General features: G+C 45.5%; 1 protein-coding gene across 1 annotated transcript; it reads right to left on the bottom strand.

The window, feature by feature from the left end:
• Positions 1-3,862: 3,862 nt before the first annotated feature.
• Positions 3,863-9,305, bottom strand: LOC109906123 (extracellular calcium-sensing receptor-like). The gene is made up of 9 exons (XM_020503785.2): positions 9,036-9,305; positions 8,342-8,636; positions 8,073-8,159; positions 7,555-7,821; positions 6,909-7,115; positions 6,481-6,753; positions 6,049-6,276; positions 5,678-5,801; positions 3,863-5,580 (listed from the first exon to the last, which is right to left on the bottom strand). The coding sequence occupies exons 1-9, from the start codon at positions 9,287-9,289 to the stop codon at positions 4,667-4,669; spliced, it is 2,649 nt and encodes an 882-aa protein (XP_020359374.2). The 5' UTR covers positions 9,290-9,305; the 3' UTR covers positions 3,863-4,666.
• Between the last annotated feature and the right edge of the window lie 11,211 nt (positions 9,306-20,516).

A 20,516-nucleotide genomic window follows, 5' to 3' on the forward strand; every position in this document is an offset into this window, starting at 1 on the left:
CTGTAAATCAGTCATTTCTCCAATCAGATTTGCAATAAAAACTCACACGCACACACAGCAAAGATGGAGTGACAGTGTGGGGCTTAGAGACACACAGAGCCTGCAATAGTTACATTCGTTCAAACTATCAAAGAACCGTCAGACCTAGAGATCTGAAACTTTAGAAACCTGTTTGATAGTGCACGGTGATAGTGCACGGTGAGTTATGTGGCTCTAGAAGGCTCTCAGAAAGAGAAACAGCCTCATACATTTGCAATAACTTCAATTAATTTTGACCATCGCGAAAATGACGACATTTAGAAAAGTCCCAGAGTCACAAGACTAGGTGTATTGAAACTGCCTCAGCCCATAGAGACGGACCCTAATGTTTCTTTCCGATAGCTCATTCAAGGACACCGTAGCAACACGTTGGAAAAAGTAGAGTAAAAAAAAGTAAAGTAAAGTTTTCAGCACCAATTAAGGTTGCTGCTCAGGCTCCAAATGACCTATCGAGTCAAAACTCGGGGCCGCCTCACAAAAGCCTACACATAATGTAAGAACTGGACCCACATCTAGAACACAACTACATGGTTTATGCTTTTATTATGGTTTAAACAGAAGATGCTGTGAATTTTGGGCCTGCTCTGAAATATGTTGGCTTCTAAACAAGTTGGACAAAGTGGGATTGGTGTCAGAATGATATCTTATTGACTGATGGATGTTGACTTGCTGGCTGACTTTTGTACTTTTGCAATATGTAACCTCTAGTGACTCCCCATCCCCGGTGCGGGAGCGTAATCATCGACTGACACGAATTAGCATAACGCAACAGACATAAATATGACTAGAAAATAGTCATATTCATGAAAATCACAAGTGAAATATATTGAGACACAGCATAGCCTTTTGTTAAGCCATGAATAAACCTAGAAGGTCTATTTGTCATGTATGATGAGGGAGAAGTGGGACTCGATTTTTTGAAAAAGATCCAAAATGACCCTATAGGATAGGCACGGGTGGGGGGTGCTCCCAGCCGTGGACCCCTTTTACCCTCCTAAAGGCATTCAAAACCGTTTAAAAGATTTGCTCCTGGTAACCCGTTGCATTCACCAGGAGCACGGCTGTCCATTTGCAATACGTTTCAATGGGCATTTACAATCATGAATTTGACATGCTCAAAAATACTGCAGAAATGTGAAATTGTCTAGGCGACTGAACTCGGGATGGCCGGGCAGTGATAGTGGTTCCTCTCCATCGCTCGTTGTTTTGATTTCATCATGTCCATTTGGTGAAGGTTTTTCACTGTTGAATCTTATTACAAATATACTGTCCATTTGCAATATGTTTCAATGGGCATTTACCATCATGAATTTGACATGCTCAAAAATACTGCAGAAATGCGTAATTGACTAGCCCAATGAACTCGGGATGGCCGGGCAGTGATTGTGGTTCCTCTCCATCACTCATTGTGTTGATTTCATTTTGTCCACTTGGTGATAGTTTTCACTGTTTAACATAGTGCTATATATCATTTGGGAAGTATAATTGCCTTTTGGACATGGTTCACAACCTTTTGGGTTTGGAAATCGACATCCTATGAACATACATGGCAAACAGACATAACATCCCGATTTGGCACTTTCAAAACTTTCATATTGCATTTGGACATTTCTTATGGCATTTGGCCATGGTTCACTGACTTTTGACTTCCTATGATATCATATTGCAAATGGTCAAAACATATGCCTTATGGAAATGTAAACAAAATAGATATGTTCATACTGTTCTTATATATGTATAATTGACAAAAAAAAATCAAATGCATCTCGAAAAACGGTCCAGAAAGCACTTTTTTAGAGGGTGATACAATTTGGAATTTTTTTGGGACTTGATGTCCATTTGCAATATGAAAATTAACTTCTTGATGCACCCATCCCATTACCGGGAACATTTTCGTCAACATACGCTGAATTGCAGAGGGCCAAATTCAAATTAAATTACTAAAAACATTTATTTTCATGAAAGCACAAGTGCAATAAAGCAAAATACAGTTTAGCTTGTTGTTAATCCACCTGGCGTGTCAGATTTAAAAAAAGCTTTTCTGCGAAAGCATACCAAGCGTTTATGTAAGGACATCTCTCTCAGCAGACAAACATTACAAACAGCTAGCAGCCAAGTAAATTGGTCACAAAAGTCAGAAAAGCAATAAAATGAATCGCTTACCTTTGATGATCTTCTCATTTTTGCACTCATGAGACTCCCAGTTACACAATACATGTTCCTTTTGTCCCATAAAGATTCTTTTTATATCCAAAATACCTCCATTTGGTTGGCGCTTTATGTTCAGAAATCAACAGCCTCGAGCGATCACGACCAGACAGACGAAAATTCCAAATAGTATTTGTAAAGTACGTAGAAACATGTCAAACGTTTTTTATAATCAATCCTCAGGTTGTTTTTACAATATATAATCAATAATATTTCAACCGGGACTGTAGCTTCTTCAACAGGAGAGAGAGAGAAAATGTCTGCTCCAAGCTGTTGCGCATGCAAAATGCTGCTGGCAACCTGCCATACAATGACGCGGTGTGATCTTTCTTGCTCATTTTTCTAAATAAAAGCCTGAAACTATGTCTAAAGACTGTTCACACCATGGGGAAACCATAGGAAAGGAATCTGGTTGATATCCCTTTAAATAGAGCGAAGGCAGGCAATGGAACAGAGAGCTTTCAGGTAAAACAGCACTTCCGGGTTGGATTTTCCTCAGGTTTACGCCTGCAATATCAGTACTGTTATACTCACAGACAATATTTTGACAGTTTTGGAAAGTTTAGAGTGTTTTCTATCCTAATCTGACAATTATATGCATATTCTAGATTCTTCGCCTGAGAAATAGGTAGTTTCATTTGGGTACGTTTTTCATCCAAACATCGAAATACTGCCCCCTACACTCAGCAGGGGACAGTATTAACAGGGGGCAGTAGTAACAGTGGAGCTCACCCTCCTTTAGATTTTTGCTGTATGACACTTGTCATTTGCCATATGCCATTTTCAATATGGTTTGAATGAATTGGCGTCGAATTGAGTGGTATTTGCCAATGTGTATATGTTTCGTACACTGCCAAAATGTTCCCATTCATTTTTATCCATTTCAGGGGGGTTTTGCCTTCCCAGAAGACCCAGCCCTGGGGCACGACCTGAGTCCATTGGCCTATTTTAATAACACTCGCGGATGTCTACTAATCGACCTTACATTTGCAAAATGTAGATCTTCATTATTAACCATACGGGTAATGCCATCGGCTTCCCTTATGTAGGATATGTACGAGTCTGCTGTTTATGATAATGCAGAGGATTTTACAAAGGTTGCTGTTGACGCATATCCCAAGGTAGTTATTGGGGTCAAATTTGTTTCCACTTTCTTGGATTGGGGTGATCAGTCCTTGGTTCCAAATATTGGGGAATAAGCTAGAGCAGAGGACGATGTTAAAGAGTTTAAGTATAGCCAATTGAAATTTGTGGTTTGTATATTTTATCATTTCATTTAGGAAAACACCAACCCCAAAGGCTTTTTTGGGGTGTTAGGGATTGTATTTTGTCCTGTAGTTCAGTACATGTAATTGGAGAATCCAGTGGGTTCTGGTAGTCCTTAATAGCTGAATCTAAGATTTGAATTTGAGTCAAAAGTTTGAGTCAAAAGCTTCCCTGAAATTCAGTTCTGAAAACAAATCAATTAAATTAGATACCGTTAATGAAACATGTTGTTCATTCCTTTCACATTTTATGAGGTAATTCTCTTTTTCCAAATGACAGTTTCCTGACATTTTAATAAAAATATCTTTGTAAATTTCAACAGTTCAATAAAAACACATTCTGCAACTCCTTTCAAGTCTGAATGTTTTATTAAATGAACATTTGCATAAATTAATATTTAATTATTGGGTGAATGAGTGTGGCAGCAGAATCCTTTAGAAGGAACAGGTATGTTATGCTGTTCCACACGATGTGATGATTCAATTGAAAGCCTTTCGATGCAGAAACCCACTCATCGGGGATTACCTATCCCCTAGAAGTTTAAAGCCACACACATAGACAAATTAAATAAATCAAAAGCCTACTAAACAGCCCAAGGAAATAAATAATTTATTATGTGATTAATATTTACACAACATCTTACAGAACGTTAAATTATAATCAATAACATGCTACTACACATCACTAGAGTGCTAACAAAACAATCAAATCTATTTGATTTGATTTGATTTATTGCCACCAAAGTTCAAACAGAAGTGGAAACTAAAAGGAGCTACTTCAAACTATTTGAGACCATCATACTCTGTTACTATACATGTCTCCTTTCCTTTCTTTGCATGAAAGAGTGTGAAGCAAATCCCTAGCAGGCATAGTACCCCCACCTAGTGTTCATATTTCAGATCAGCTCAGAGGACGTGAAGAAGACAAGGAGAGGAATCCACTGTAAACTGTTGTTATGTTATTGAGCCTATGGGAGAATCTCAATGTAATTTCTGTAATTCCTCGTGTCCTCTCTCCTCTGTCTCCTTTTCAAAACCCAATGAATGAGAAGGTTAGATATACCACCCCTCCACACCTTCTCATCTAATGGGTTTTGAGAAGAAGGTGAGGAGAGAGGACATGAAGAATCAAAGAAATTGAATGAAGACTCTCCCTATGTCTTGGTTGTGGCCCGGCCCATCAGAGCCTTCTTGGTGTTCCTCTCTGGCCTCAGCAGGATGATGTAACACTTTGGGCCGAACAGAGCCACCAGAAGGCCAAAGCTGGAAGCTAAGATGGCGAATATCTCCACAGCGTCTGCATACTTCCCAGGAGAGCTGATGTAGGCAGGGACGAAAGAGATCCACACAGCACAGAAGATCAGCATGCTGAAGGTGATGAACTTGGCCTCGTTGAAGTTGTCTGGAAGATTCCTGGCCAGGAAAGCCAAGAGGAAGCTAAGGAACGCCAGGAGGCCGATGTAGCCTAACAACGCTCCGAACCCTGCTACCGACCCCACCACACACTCATATACAATCTTATCAATATGGTAGCGCGTGTTTTTGTGTGGAGTTGGAGAGGCTGAAACCAGCCAGGCTGTGCAGATAGCAGCCTGGAATGAGGTGAGAACCAGGACTGTTCCTCTCTGCTGCCCAGCACCAAACCACTTCAGGCTGGCATTGCCCCCGGGCTTAGAGGTCCTAAACACAGCCAGCACCACCATTGTCTTCACCAGTATACAGGAGACACAGAGAACAAAGCTGATACCAAATGCTGCATGCCTCAGCTGACACGTCCACAGCCGGGGCCGGCCAATGAACAGCAGCGAGCACAGGAAGCAGAGTTTGAGTGAAAGCAGAAGCAGGAAGCTCAGCTCAGAGTTGTTGGCCTTGACAACAGGTGTGTTCCGATAGCGGGTGAAGATTCCGAGGACCACTGCACAGATGAGGGCTCCTAGCAACGAGGCGGTCATCAAGGAGATGCCCAAGGATTCCTGGTAGGAGAGGAACTCAACCCCCTTAGGGATGCAGAGGTCACGCTCCGGGCTGGACCAGAAGTCCTCTGGACATCTCGAGCACTCGGCCGAGTCTGACAGAAAGACAGACAAAGAATATGTGGAAAACCTTTTCTACAGCCCGAAACCACACTCAAATTCTTTAAATTACGGTATATTAATTTCACTGACCTGTGGTGTTGCTGACCTCTCCCTCAGCACAGGAGATGCAGTCGAAGCAGCAGACAGGCTCCCCTTTCTTCCTGGCTACACGGGTGCCTGGGGGACAGCTCTCACTGCACACTGATCGTGGAGGCTTTGAGGATGAAGGTGAGGGGGAACTCAAGCTTATTTAAATAGGCAAGTCAGTTAAAGAACAAATTCTTATTTACAATGACGTCCTAGGAGGGAGAATATCAGACTTTTATACGCCCATATTAACACATCCATATTTACACACCAATATTTAATGATTCTTTGCCCTCCACTGGTAAATCTTTACACTGTTTCTGTGGCAGGAGTGAAATATGCTATATACTGTAACTGTATAATTTATATATAACCTTTTTTGACTCAAAGTTCCAGAAAATTCTGTCCTCGTCCAGTGTGAGCTCTTGTCCTGCGGGGGCTGATTCGTCGATCACACCCACATTCTCCACCTGCACGCTCCCGTCCTGGAGCCACGCCCAGTTCATGATGTCATAGATGGCCAAGGCGTCCCCGTTGTCATCGAAAGAAACGCGATCGCCAAACCCTGTGGTGAAGTTAACCCTCTCCAGGTAATAGACCAGCTGGTCAGAGGAGGGGGATGGAGGGATGGAGGGAACAGAGGGAAGAGAGGAAAGAGGAGGAGATTATGTAGACAAAAGACAGTATGAAGTCAAGGTACCTTGACTAAGAAAACAGGAAATAGAAGTAAACAGTACATCTGCATCTTTGTGTGTGTGTGTGTGTGTGTGTGTGTGTGCGTGTGCGTGTGTGTGAATGTATCTCACCTGCCAGTGCTCCAGTCTCTGTAGGCTGGCACAGCGGTTCCCACTGAAAGGTCCTCTCCCTGGCACACATTGCAGTAGGTCATGCAGGGCATGGGCCAGGGCGTACACTGCCTTATACACGTTATACTCCGGCCTGAGCTCAGACACGTCCCCATAGTTGGTCTCCACATCCCTCAGGTCCTCCTGACCTGTACATACATCACCCCCATTCTCCACCCAACCTGCTGGGGGCTCCATCCTACACCCAAACACAGCCTCCCAGAACTGTCTCACCTTATCAGAACAGAGAAGGAAATGTTATAGAGGAACAATAGTTTTTTTCTTCTATATTGTAGAATTTATAGGTAAAGTTTAACTTAACTTTAAATGTTTTAAATATAATATATAAAGTAATTAAATAAATGGTTGGAGTTAAAAGACTACTACACCATGCTGTTTCCAGGATTATTGTCAGGTTGGTCGTCGGGGCGGATTCTAAGCAGGAAGTCCCTGAGGCCGGGAATCTCACCACGACGGATGGCGATACCCAGGGTACCCCCCAGGTAGGGCATGAGACGGGGGGTGTGAAACACAGAGGAGGAGGTCCAGGCTTCACTGGCGATCCACTGGAGACCCTTCACATTCTGCACCACCACCTTGTAAAACGGGTTTTATACTTTATAATCTTGGCATCAAAAACTCCACAATGTTAAGATGCTGTAACACTTTTATACACTGTTGTTTGTGAGAGGAGTAACATCCTACAGCTGTTATGGCTGTAATTAGGGCTTTAGAATGAATTTGCTGATACTTTCTTGAGGAAAAAACATACTTACTATGATTGCGATATGTGGTTGGCCCGCTAGATATCTTAATAAGATGGACGCACTAACTGTCCAGGGACACCGATACGTAAAATATATGCACACATCACTGACTGTAAGTGGCTTTGGATAATAGCATCTGCTAAATGGTATTACTAATATTATTATTATGAAGTGTAACTCTCTCTGGATTAGAGTCTCTGATACTAAAATGTGAATGTATTGTAAGAGTTATTTTAGATCAACTGTCAAGATCAAATAATCTCTGAACCTCATCCACCAGAGGGAGCAGGTAGGCCTCATTGGAGAACACCACCACCACACGAGCAGAGGAGCTCTTGATCTCTCCCACGATCCTCTGCAGCTCAGTGGGGCGGTTGTCTTTGGGCAGGACCTGGGAATAGGCCACACAGCCCCCTGACTCGGCCAGGCTTGAGTGGAAGGACCGGGCAGCGTGAAATCCGTAGTCATCATCACTGAACAGCAGTCCCACCCAGGTCCAACCCAACCGACGTAGGATCTGGATCATGGCTCGCACCTGAGATCACATCAACAGAGATTAGACATTACTGATGTTATTACAGAGACTGGAGAGTATAGAGAGATCAACAAACTACATACATTATTTTTGTCACCTTTTATTTAACCTAATCTAATCTTTAAAAAATAAATATTTAACATTTTTTTTAAATTGTAATGCCATTACACAGTATGAAGTGTATAGTGAGTATACATGGGAGCTGACGGTTCACTGTGTAATCTTGTCATTGTAGCCTTCTAGAGACAGACCTGGAAGGAATCACTGGGGATGGTTCTGAAGAAGGACGGGTATTTTCCCCGGTCGCTCAGACAGGAACACGTGGCGTAATGACTCACCTGAGGGAGAGAAATATACAATGATTATTTTGTTATTCTTCAATGAATTAATATAATCGAAAGGTTTCACGCCTACGACACATTTAAGACCTAAACATGCTGTTTCTCACTCAAAGTGGGGTTTTGGAATACAAGAAGGGCATTTCAATAATGATGTCATCTTTCTATTCTTTCTGATTTACCATGGGAACCCGGAACAGCCCTAGGACACTGGAGATGGCGATGGAGTGTGTGGACCCTGGGTCTCCCACAATCCCTAGCACCGGGGGTGTCCCAGAACAAGTGTCATCCAATAGGAACTCTTCCTCTGTCCCACTGGCCAATGACATGGCAGCACGGAATGATACTCCCAGCTTCAGGCAGTTGTCGTAGAGTTGGTATCCGAGCGTGATGTTTGGCAGAAGGTCAGGGTTTCTGTTGATCTCATCTACAGCAAACGCCATAGTCTGGGCCTGCTGGAAACCAAAACTGTCAAAACTGACAGAGAAAAGGAACATTCAATCAATTTGTAAATGTTTTAAATCGCTCTAGAGGTGTTGAAATCTGTGCACCTCTTAAGGAGTGTGTGAGAGAGTGCTGTCTTAAGGGGTTGAGAGGAAAAAACAAGTTACTTTTGTCAAGGATAGATAATAAAATAGGTTAGTCTTTATAAAGGGAAATTTGCTTAGAAAACAATGGAATACACACAATTTATTCACAGATATTTTTTAACCGCAATGTACTATTCACCAATGTAACAAGAACCCAGTAGGTCTCCGGCACCAGGGTTGGTTAACACTGATCATAGTGAGGCTTCTTATAGTAGGGATGTCTATCTGTCCTTTTTAGGAGAGGTGCAGACACACATCCAGTCCAGTCCAGTAGATGAATACTCACCCCTCACAGTAGAGCTGCTGGGGTTCTGATGTGAAAGACAGCTCAGGGAACACAGTGAAGTAGTGGACCTCAAACAGACCTCCCAGAATCACATCACCCTTCTGGTACATCCCATTCAGACTGAAATGCTCCCGCAGACGACAGGATGAGGAAGTGGACGAGGCAGAGGAGTAGTTCAATTGAAGGCTCAGAGATGAGGAGTTCAGTATCATGACTATAGATAGGTAAAGGTTAATATACTGCCTGACCCTCATAGCTGTACTCTGTTTCTCCCCTTCTCTCTCTTGCTTACTCTCTCTTTTATAGTGTAGAGTTGGAGGGGGTGGCGTTGGGAAGGGAGGCAGGGTGGAGAGATTGCAGGGACAGAGGAGGCAGGGGTTGGCTGGTAAGGGAGGGGAGTTAGGGGGGAGGGGGGCAAAGTCGCAGGTAGGAGATGAGACGTGGGAGTGTCAGAGAAAGACGATATGTGAACTGTTGCCACCCAAAAAGGGAAACCAGTGAAGAACAAATACCATTCTAAATACATATTCGTGTTTATTTATTTTCCCTTTTGTACTTTAACTATTAGCACATGTTTACAACACTGTATAGAGACATAATATGACATTTTAATGTCAGATGTTTTATTTCACTTTTGTTTATTATCTATTTCACTTGCTTTGGCAATGTGGTCATATGATCCCAATGCCATTAAAACCCATTGAATTTAATTGAAAAAACTATTACACACCTCCAAGTTATTCCACCATGTGTCCTGTAGGTGAACTGTTTTTCCCTCTCCCTCTCCCTCTCCCTCTCCCTCTCCCTCTCCCTCTCCCTCTCCCTCTCCCTCTCCCTCTCCCTCTCCCTCTCCCTCTCCCTCTCCCTCTCCCTCTCCCTCTCCCTCTCCCTCTCCCTCTCCCTCTTCATCCTACATGTCACTTGCAGGTCACACACCTGGCCACTGAGCCCCACACATTTTTATTGAGCTCCTCTGTGGACACACACACACACACACACACACACACACACACACACACACACACACACACACACACACACACACACACACACACACACACACACACACACACACACACACACACACACACACACACACACACACACACACACCTCCATGTGTTCAATTTCCTTTTCTCTGATCTGTACTGGAAGCAGTGCTGCTGAACACCCTATCCGTTGGCAACACAGTCTGTCTGCACCGTCATCATGTCACAAACTCTCTGTAACTCTCTCTCACTACAAAGAGTTTACTGTCATATCATTGCACAATGCAGATGTACAGAACGTAGGAAGAGCAACAGAGAGTAACATTCTATTAATGGATTATCTTCTCACCCCTTACATTGTTAGTGGTCTTCATATTCATACAATTTGATATTATTTAACTCGGTAATTTCCTACAGTTCAGTATTTAGTGTCATGAAAATCATCAGGCACTGCTCTACTTCTGTGTGGGTCCTAGTGATTGGCCTGTCCTGCTGTCAATCATCTGATTTTGTCACGCCTTGACCTTAGTTATCTTTGTTTTCTTTATTATTTTGGTTAGGTCAGGGTGTGACAAGGGTGGTTGGTTTAGTTTTTGTATTGTCTAGGTGTTTTTATCCTGTCTAGGGTTTTTGGATATCTATTAGGTTTTAGTATGTCTACGTATATGTAGGTCTATGGTGGCTGGAATTGGTTCCCAATCAGAGGCAGCTGTTTATCGTTGTCTCTGATTGGGGATCCTATTTAGGTTGCCATTTTCCATGTTGGTTTTGTGGGTTATTATTCTATGTTTAGCATATTGCGTCAAAGTTCGTTTTGTTATTTTGTATAGTTTTGTTGCATTCGTTTAAGAAAATAGAATGTACGCTTATCACGCTGCGCCTTGGTCTCCTCCTTATGACGAACGTGACAGATTTATACAGTAAAGCCGGTGTGATGACCTCAATAAGGCAGCTCAACTAACTGTCTGAGATACATCACACAAGCCTCCTCTCTAGCATAAACCACAAATATTCTCACCTTCTCACCCACTCTAAGTCTATACCCCCTTTGGCCACTTGCAGGTCACACACCTGGCAGGTCACACACACTAGTCCTTGGCTTTGTTCACAATGCGGAAACAGTCATTGGGATTCCCCCCTCTGCTACCGTTTGCTGTCCGCACCTGCCCGCCCTCCAAGCATCACTACTCTGGAAGGTTCTGACTTAGAATATATGGACAACTACAAATACCTAGGTGTCTGGTTAGAGTGTAAACTCTTCTTCCAGACTCACATTAAGCATCTCCAATCCAAAATCAAATCTAGAATCGGCTTCCTATTTCGCAACAAAGCATCCTTCACTCATGTTGCCAAACATACAGTACCCTCATAAAACTGACTATCCTACCGATCCTTGACTTCGGCGATTTCATTTACAAAATAGCCTCCAACACTCTACTCAGCAAATTGGTTGTAGTCTATCACAGTGCCATCCGTTTCATCACCAAAGCCCCATATACTACCCACCACTGCGACCTGTATGCACTCGTTGGCTGGCCCTTGTTACATATTCATCGCCAAACCCACTGGCTCCAGGCCATCTATAAGTCTTTGCTAGGTAAAGCCTCGCCTTACCTCAGCTCACTGGTCTCTATAGCAGCACCCACCCGTAGCACGCGCTCCAGCAGGTATATTTCACTGGTCATCCCCGAAGCCAACACCTCCTTTGGCCACCTTTCCTTCCAGTTCTCTGCTGCCAATGACTGGATCGAATTGCAAAAATCACTGAAGCTGGATACTTATATATCCCACACTAACTTTAAGTATCAGCTGTCAGAGCAGCTTACCGATCACTGTACGTGTACACAGCCCATCTGTAAATAGCACACTCAACTCATCCCCATATTGTTATTTTTTTGTTGCTATTTTGCACCCCAGTATCCCCACTGGCACATCATCATCTGCACATCCATCACTTCAGTGTTAATGCTACATTTAAATTATTTCACCACTCTGGCCTATTTTTTGCCTTACCTCCCAAACCTTACTATATTTGCACACACGGTGCATTGATTTTTCTATTGTGTTATTGACTGTAAGTTTGTCTATCCCATTTGTAACTCTGTGTTGTTGTTTTTGTCGCACTGGTTTGCTTTATCTTGTTCAGATCGCGGTTGTAAATGAGAACTTGTTCTCAACTGGCCTACCAGGTTAAATAATGGTGAAATAAAAATAAATAAATAAAATTCTCAGTTCCATCTCCTATTTGCATGGAGCAACAGCGGATTGGGGCTGCAGCTAGGTCTGGGGCAAGGGTTGATGCTGGGGCTAGGGTTTGGGTTGAAGCTGGGGCTAGGGTTGGGGCTGGGTCTGGGTTGGGGCTGGGTTGGGGGTTGGGGCTAGGAATGGGGCTGGGGCTGGGGCTGGGTGGGGTTTGGGGTGTGGGGCTGGGTTGGGGCTGAGGGTTGGGGCTGGGACTAGGGTTGGGGCTTGGGCTAGGGTTGGGGCTAGGGTGTGGGAGTCTGGGTGATGGTGAGCTGCCTGTGTTTCAGTCTGAGGGGGAGGTAGTTATAGGTGGTCTGTTCTGTCCACTACCTGGCCCTGGAGCCAGAGCACAGCTACAAGACAAAGCCTCAGCACACACAGTGCAATGGGTGAGTGAGTGTATGGTAATGTTTGAAATTATGATTTAGCAACAATTATTGCGACTGAATGTTATTTTCTCTCCTAGAGCACGGAATGAATATATTTCCTTTCAGTTTTCCTGCTGTTCTTTACCTATCTCTCCACCTCCCTCTGTAGTTTTGACCACAGAATCTTCCGTTGGATGATGACCACCATGGTCATCATCCAACGGAAGTTTGCGGTGGATGAGATTAACCGTAACTCAACTTTACTGCCAGGTGTGAGGCTGGGCTACAGAATCCTGGACAGCTGTGACCACATCCATACCAGCCTGAGAGGGGTGCTATCCATGGTCACTGGGAGGAGGACTGAGGAGAACATAGAGGAGGGGGTGGAGAAGAGCATGTGTGGGTGCCTGGCCTCCTCCACTTGTACATTTCTTCAGTGAAAACATTGTACTGAGAAAATTCCAAATTGGCTTTTTACCAAATTGTCATACGACAGAACACGTATTCACCCTGCAAACCCTAATTAACAAACAAACATTCCAAAACAAAGGCAAAGTCTTTTCATGCTTTTGCTGACTTTAAAAAAGCCTTTGACTAAGTTCGGCATGAGGGTCCGCTATACAAATTGATTGAAAGTGCTTTTGGGGGAAAAACACATGACATTAATGTAAACCATGCACACAGACAACAAGTGTATGGTTAAAATAGGCAAAAAATAGGCAAAACACACGCACATTTCTTCCCACAAAAAATTACACACACCTTGGCCTAACCCCTACTCCTTCACCTACCTCCAAACTCAATATTGTCACAGAATCCGGCACCAGCTTCGATGGAGCCAGCAGGAGCTGGCAAACTCCCAACATCTATGGAGGAGCGCGTTCAACACCACACGGCAGTGTTACACCGGCTGGAGACCGCCATGGATCAGGTGATAAGACGAAGGAAAGATTTGAGAGGTGGCCTCCCTACACCTCCACCCGACGGAGCAATATTGTCACAGTATGACTATATTAGAGACACATATTTCCCTCAGATTACACAGAACCACAAAGAATTCAAAAACAAATCCAATTTTGACAAACTCCCATATCTATTGGGTGAAATACCATAGTGTCATCAGCAATATTTGTGACTTGTTGCCAGAAAAAAGGGCAACCTGTGAAGAACAAACATCATCAACCTATATTTTTGTTTCTTTGTTTTCCCTTTTGTACTTTAACTACTTACACATAACATGACATCTGAAATGTCTTTATTATTTTGGAACTTTTGTGAGAGTAATGTTTACTGTACATTGCTTTATTGTTTATTATCTAGTTCACTTGCTTTGGCAATGTAAACATATGTTTCCCATGCCAATAAAGACCTAAAATTGAATTGTTTTGAATTGAAATTGAATTGAGTTTGAGAGAGAGAAAAAAAGAAAGAGAGAGAGATAGAAAGAAAGAAAGAAAGAGAAAGAGTGGTTTTTACATTGCCACCTGTACCTCTCAGTCAGACATGCCTGCCACTTTTTCCTGTAACTTATTGTCTGTTTTCCTCCAGGTGCGTTCCTCCAGGTGCGTTCCTCCAGGTGCATTCCTCCAGGTGAGATCCTCCAGGTGCGTTCCTCCAGGTGAGTTCCTCCAGGTGAGTTCCTCCAGGTGCGTTCCTCCAGGTGAGTTCCTCCAGGTGAGTTCCTCCAGGTGAGATTCCTCCAGGTGCGTTCCTCCAGGTGAGATCCTCCAGGTGCGTTCCTCCAGGTGAGTTCCTTCAGGTGAGTTCCACCAGGTGCGTTCCTCCAGGTGAGTTCCTCCAGGTGAGTTTCTCCAGGTGAGACTACTCCAGGTGAGTTCCTCCAGGTGCATTCCTCCAGGTGAGTTCCTCCAGGTGAGTTCCTCCAGGTGAGTTTCTCCAGGTGAGACTACTCCAGGTGAGTTCTTCCAGGTGCGTTCCTCCAGGTGAGTTCCTCCAGGTGAGTTCCTCCAGGTGAGTTTCTCCAGGTGAGTTTCTCCAGGTGAGTTCCTCCAGGTGAGTTTCTCCAGGTGAGTTTCTCCAGTTGAGTTCCTCCAGGTGCATTCCTCCAGGTGAGTTCCTCCAGGTGAGTTTCTCCAGGTGAGTTTCTCCAGGTGAGTTCCTCCAGGTGAGTTTCTCCAGGTGAGTTTCTCCAGGTGAGTTTCTCCAGGTGAGTTTCTCCAGGTGAGTTCCTCCAGGTGCATTCCTCCAGGTGAGTTTCTCCAGGTGAGTTTCTCCAGGTGAGTTCCTCCAGGTGAGTTACTTTGCCACCTGTGCCTGTCTGACGGACAAACTCTCCTACCCCTCGTTCCTGCAGACTGTGCCCAGCGACATGTTCCAGGTGTCAAGAAAGACGAGAAAGTTTTAGACAACACAACAGAGACTATGGGCGACATTTTCATATTGCAAAAGCAATGAGTTAAGTGCACATTTATGTGTTCATGTATTTTTCAGTTTACTAAACCGTAGTTAAATAATCGCCTCCTTACAATGCAAATTGTTGAGGAACATTTTCTAATTTAATGGTGCGAGATTACAATAATGTTTGTGTTAAATTTTTCAACACATCAACACATTGCTTATTGCTGTTACTGTGGCAAGAAAAAGTATGTGAACACATTGGAATTGTCTGGATTTCTGCATAAATTGGTCAAAAAATGTCACAACAATAGACAAACACAGTGTGCTTCCACTAATAACACACACATTATTGCTGGAAAGGGTTACAAAAGTATCTCTAAAAGCCTTGATGTTCATCAGTCCATTGTAAGACAAATTGTCTAGGGTGGGCAATCTATGTTTTCTATTTCTTTGTTGGCCTGGTATGCTTCCCAATCAGAGGCAGCTGTCTCTTGTTGTCTCTGATTGGGGATCATATTTAGGCAGCCTTTTCCCACCTGCTATTTGTGGGATCTTGTTTTTGTGTAGCTGCCTGTGAGTAGCCCATAACGTCACATTTCATTTTCTCCTGTATTGTTTTTGGTGAGTTGCATATTTATTCATTCAGACGAGCGTGACAGAAGATTCCACCACCCACGGACCAAGCAGCGTGCCCAGGAGGAGCAGGGATCCTGGGCCTGGGAGGAAATCCAGGAGTGGAGGACATCCTGGACGTGGGACGAAATCATGGCAGGAGACAGAAGCCTGCCATGGAAGCAGGCGGAGGCAGCGAAGGAGCAACAACAACGACACCGGGGTTCGCGGCCACGACGGAAGCCCGAGAAGCAGCCTCAAAAAAATGTTTTGGAACCATAGCCAGTTCACACGGGGTGGTCGGCGGAGCCGAGGGGTGATCCAGAGCCATTCTGCGAGAGGAAGGTGAACTTGGAGGGGAGTGAAGGGAGTGAGTCAGAGACAGTTACGGAGTTGATGGGGAAATTGGAGGAGAGAGTTATGAGAGAGCTGTTGTGTTGGTGCATGAGGCACGACATTCGACCTAAGGAGCGTGTCCTCAGTTTAATGCCACCTGAGACAGCTCTCCGTTCTGGTCCTGAGGAGCGTGCTATTTGGTGTAGACTGTTCCTGGCCCCACGCGCCAGGTCTCCAGTACGCATCCCCAGCCCTGCACGTCCTGTGCCAGCTCTCTGCACTCGCTTTGAGGAGCGTGTTATCATTCCGGTACAATGTGTGCTGGTTCTACGCACCGTGTCTCCAGTGCGCCTCCACAGCCCGGTACGTCCAGTGCCAGCTCCCTGCACTTGCTGTGCGAAGGTTGTCATCTGTCCAGGACACGTTGTGACAGCTCTACGCTCCAGACCTCCAGTGCGGCCTCCGGTACGTCCTGTGCCGGCTCCACACTCCAGGCCTCCTGTGCATCTCCCCAGTCCGGTACGTCCTGTGCCAGCTCCAAGCACCAGTCCTCCTGTGCGTTCCTCCAGGTGCATTCCTCCAGGTGAGATCCTCCAGGTGCGTTCCTCCAGGTGAGTTCCTCCAGGTGAGTTCCTCCAGGTGCGTTCCTCCAGGTGAGTTCCTCCAGGTGAGTTCCTCCAGGTGAGATTCCTCCAGGTGCGTTCCTCCAGGTGAGATCCTCCAGGTGCGTTCCTCCAGGTGAGTTCCTTCAGGTGAGTTCCACCAGGTGCGTTCCTCCAGGTGAGTTCCTCCAGGTGAGTTTCTCCAGGTGAGACTACTCCAGGTGAGTTCCTCCAGGTGCATTCCTCCAGGTGAGTTCCTCCAGGTGAGTTCCTCCAGGTGAGTTTCTCCAGGTGAGACTACTCCAGGTGAGTTCTTCCAGGTGCGTTCCTCCAGGTGAGTTCCTCCAGGTGAGTTCCTCCAGGTGAGTTTCTCCAGGTGAGTTTCTCCAGGTGAGTTCCTCCAGGTGAGTTTCTCCAGGTGAGTTTCTCCAGTTGAGTTCCTCCAGGTGCATTCCTCCAGGTGAGTTCCTCCAGGTGAGTTTCTCCAGGTGAGTTTCTCCAGGTGAGTTCCTCCAGGTGAGTTCCTCCAGGTGAGTTCCTCCAGGTGAGTTTCTCCAGGTGAGTTTCTCCAGGTGAGTTTCTCCAGGTGAGTTTCTCCAGGTGCATTCCTCCAGGTGAGTTTCTCCAGGTGAGTTTCTCCAGGTGAGTTCCTCCAGGTGAGTTACTTTGCCACCTGTGCCTGTCTGACGGACAAACTCTCCTACCCCTCGTTCCTGCAGACTGTGCCCAGCGACATGTTCCAGGTGTCAAGAAAGACGAGAAAGTTTTAGACAACACAACAGAGACTATGGGCGACATTTTCATATTGCAAAAGCAATGAGTTAAGTGCACATTTATGTGTTCATGTATTTTTCAGTTTACTAAACCGTAGTTAAATAATCGCCTCCTTACAATGCAAATTGTTGAGGAACATTTTCTAATTTAATGGTGCGAGATTACAATAATGTTTGTGTTAAATTTTTCAACACATCAACACATTGCTTATTGCTGTTACTGTGGCAAGAAAAAGTATGTGAACACATTGGAATTGTCTGGATTTCTGCATAAATTGGTCAAAAAATGTCACAACAATAGACAAACACAGTGTGCTTCCACTAATAACACACACATTATTGCTGGAAAGGGTTACAAAAGTATCTCTAAAAGCCTTGATGTTCATCAGTCCATTGTAAGACAAATTGTCTAGGGTGGGCAATCTATGTTTTCTATTTCTTTGTTGGCCTGGTATGCTTCCCAATCAGAGGCAGCTGTCTCTTGTTGTCTCTGATTGGGGATCATATTTAGGCAGCCTTTTCCCACCTGCTATTTGTGGGATCTTGTTTTTGTGTAGCTGCCTGTGAGTAGCCCATAACGTCACATTTCATTTTCTCCTGTATTGTTTTTGGTGAGTTGCATATTTATTCATTCAGACGAGCGTGACAGAAGATTCCACCACCCACGGACCAAGCAGCGTGCCCAGGAGGAGCAGGGATCCTGGGCCTGGGAGGAAATCCAGGAGTGGAGGACATCCTGGACGTGGGACGAAATCATGGCAGGAGACAGAAGCCTGCCATGGAAGCAGGCGGAGGCAGCGAAGGAGCAACAACAACGACACCGGGGTTCGCGGCCACGACGGAAGCCCGAGAAGCAGCCTCAAAAAAATGTTTTGGAACCATAGCCAGTTCACACGGGGTGGTCGGCGGAGCCGAGGGGTGATCCAGAGCCATTCTGCGAGAGGAAGGTGAACTTGGAGGGGAGTGAAGGGAGTGAGTCAGAGACAGTTACGGAGTTGATGGGGAAATTGGAGGAGAGAGTTATGAGAGAGCTGTTGTGTTGGTGCATGAGGCACGACATTCGACCTAAGGAGCGTGTCCTCAGTTTAATGCCACCTGAGACAGCTCTCCGTTCTGGTCCTGAGGAGCGTGCTATTTGGTGTAGACTGTTCCTGGCCCCACGCGCCAGGTCTCCAGTACGCATCCCCAGCCCTGCACGTCCTGTGCCAGCTCTCTGCACTCGCTTTGAGGAGCGTGTTATCATTCCGGTACAATGTGTGCTGGTTCTACGCACCGTGTCTCCAGTGCGCCTCCACAGCCCGGTACGTCCAGTGCCAGCTCCCTGCACTTGCTGTGCGAAGGTTGTCATCTGTCCAGGACACGTTGTGACAGCTCTACGCTCCAGACCTCCAGTGCGGCCTCCGGTACGTCCTGTGCCGGCTCCACACTCCAGGCCTCCTGTGCATCTCCCCAGTCCGGTACGTCCTGTGCCAGCTCCAAGCACCAGTCCTCCTGTGCGTTTCCCCAGTCCGGTACACCCTGTGCCAGCTTCACGAACCAGGTCTCCAGTGACGGTCAGTAGTCCAGAGCCTCCAGCGACGGTAGGCAGTCCAGAGCCTCCAGCGACGGTCGGCAGTCCGGAGACTCCTGTGAGGGTTCCCAGTCCGGAGACTCCTGCGAGGGTTCCCAGTCCGGAGTCCCCGGCGACAATCCACGGTCTGGTTCCTCCAGCAACGATCCATGGTCTGGAGCCTCCGGTGACGATCCACGGTCCGGAGTCTCCGGCTACGACATACCGGGGAACAGTGCATTTAATTGCCTTGTTCAGGGGCAGAACGACAGATTTCTACCTTGTCAGCTCGGGGATTCATTCCAGCAACCTTTCGGTTACTGGCCCAACACTCTAACCACTAGGCTACCTGCAGTATACCATTGCTCAGGAGAAGTGTAACACCAGCACCTGTTTTACACTGATAGGAACGATGTGTGTTTGGGGCTGTGTGCGTGCGGGTGTAAACACGATTATTAATCTATTTCTAGTCATATTTAGTCGTCCCTCTATGTTAAGTGTTGGTACTGCATACCTCCCTCTCTTTTCCCATCAGATGTAACACCAACGGAGGTGGCTGAATCTCAGCAATCAGTTTTCCATCAGCTCTTACACCACCTGAAGAGGCTAAATATCACCAATCAGTTTGATTACAACGGGAAGCCCCTTCCTTTCTATGATGTTATTAACTGGCAGAAGGTCAGCAGTGGATATATAAAGTTCCAGAAGGTAGGAAGCTATGATGGCTCTGCCCTCCCTCAGCCAACAGCTGCAGATAGAAGACAGCGCTATCGTGTGGACAGGAGGGCCATCACAGGTGGGTTGTAGTAGAAGAAGTGGTGGTGGGTGATGCTTCCATTTAAGCAACATTTATTATTTTGTTTTCCTTATCTGAATTAAACTTTCCGCAAATAAGACTTAAGTAGCCCTATTTTGAGATGTGAGGTATCACGATCTCTTTCAATAATGGCAGGAATGGAGGAGGTCTTTATTCCAGTGAGATTGCTAAGGTGAACACAGCCATGTTTAGTTTTGCCCAACCTAGGTCGAGGCACAGACACGGTCTCAATGGGGATAGCTGAGCTGACTACACTGACTGTGCTAGTGGCAGACTCCACTAAGCTGGCATGCTGGCTAACAGCCTGCTGCCTGGCCTGCACCCTATTTCATTGTGGAGCTAGGGGAGTTAGAGCGCTGTCTATGTTCGTAGATAAGATGAGAGCACCCCTCCAGCTAGGATGGAGTCTGTCACTCCTCAACAGGCCAGGCCTGGTCCTGTTTGTGGGTGCGTCCCAGAATCTACAAATTCCCAATTATCTACAAATGCTATCTTTTGGGAGGGGCAGAAAACAGTTTTCAACCAGCGATTGAGTTGTTAGACTCTGCTGTAGAGTTCATCACTTCACCTGACTGGGAGAGGGCCAGAGACAATTACTTGATGCGACACATCTTTCTAGCTGATTTACATGCGGAAGCTATGTTGCGCTTGGTGACCTCTGACTGTTTCATCCTAACATCGTTGGTGCCGACGTGGATAATAATATCTCTATACTCTCTACACTCGCCAGTTTTAGCCTTAGCCAGCACCATCTTCAGATTAGCCTTAACGTCGGTAGCCCTGCCCCCTGGTAAACAGTGTATGATCGCTGGATGATTCGTTTTAAGTCTAAT

The sequence above is a fragment of the Oncorhynchus kisutch genome, linkage group LG15 (genome assembly GCF_002021735.2).
Source record: "Oncorhynchus kisutch isolate 150728-3 linkage group LG15, Okis_V2, whole genome shotgun sequence".
NCBI classification, from domain to species: domain Eukaryota; kingdom Metazoa; phylum Chordata; class Actinopteri; order Salmoniformes; family Salmonidae; genus Oncorhynchus; species Oncorhynchus kisutch.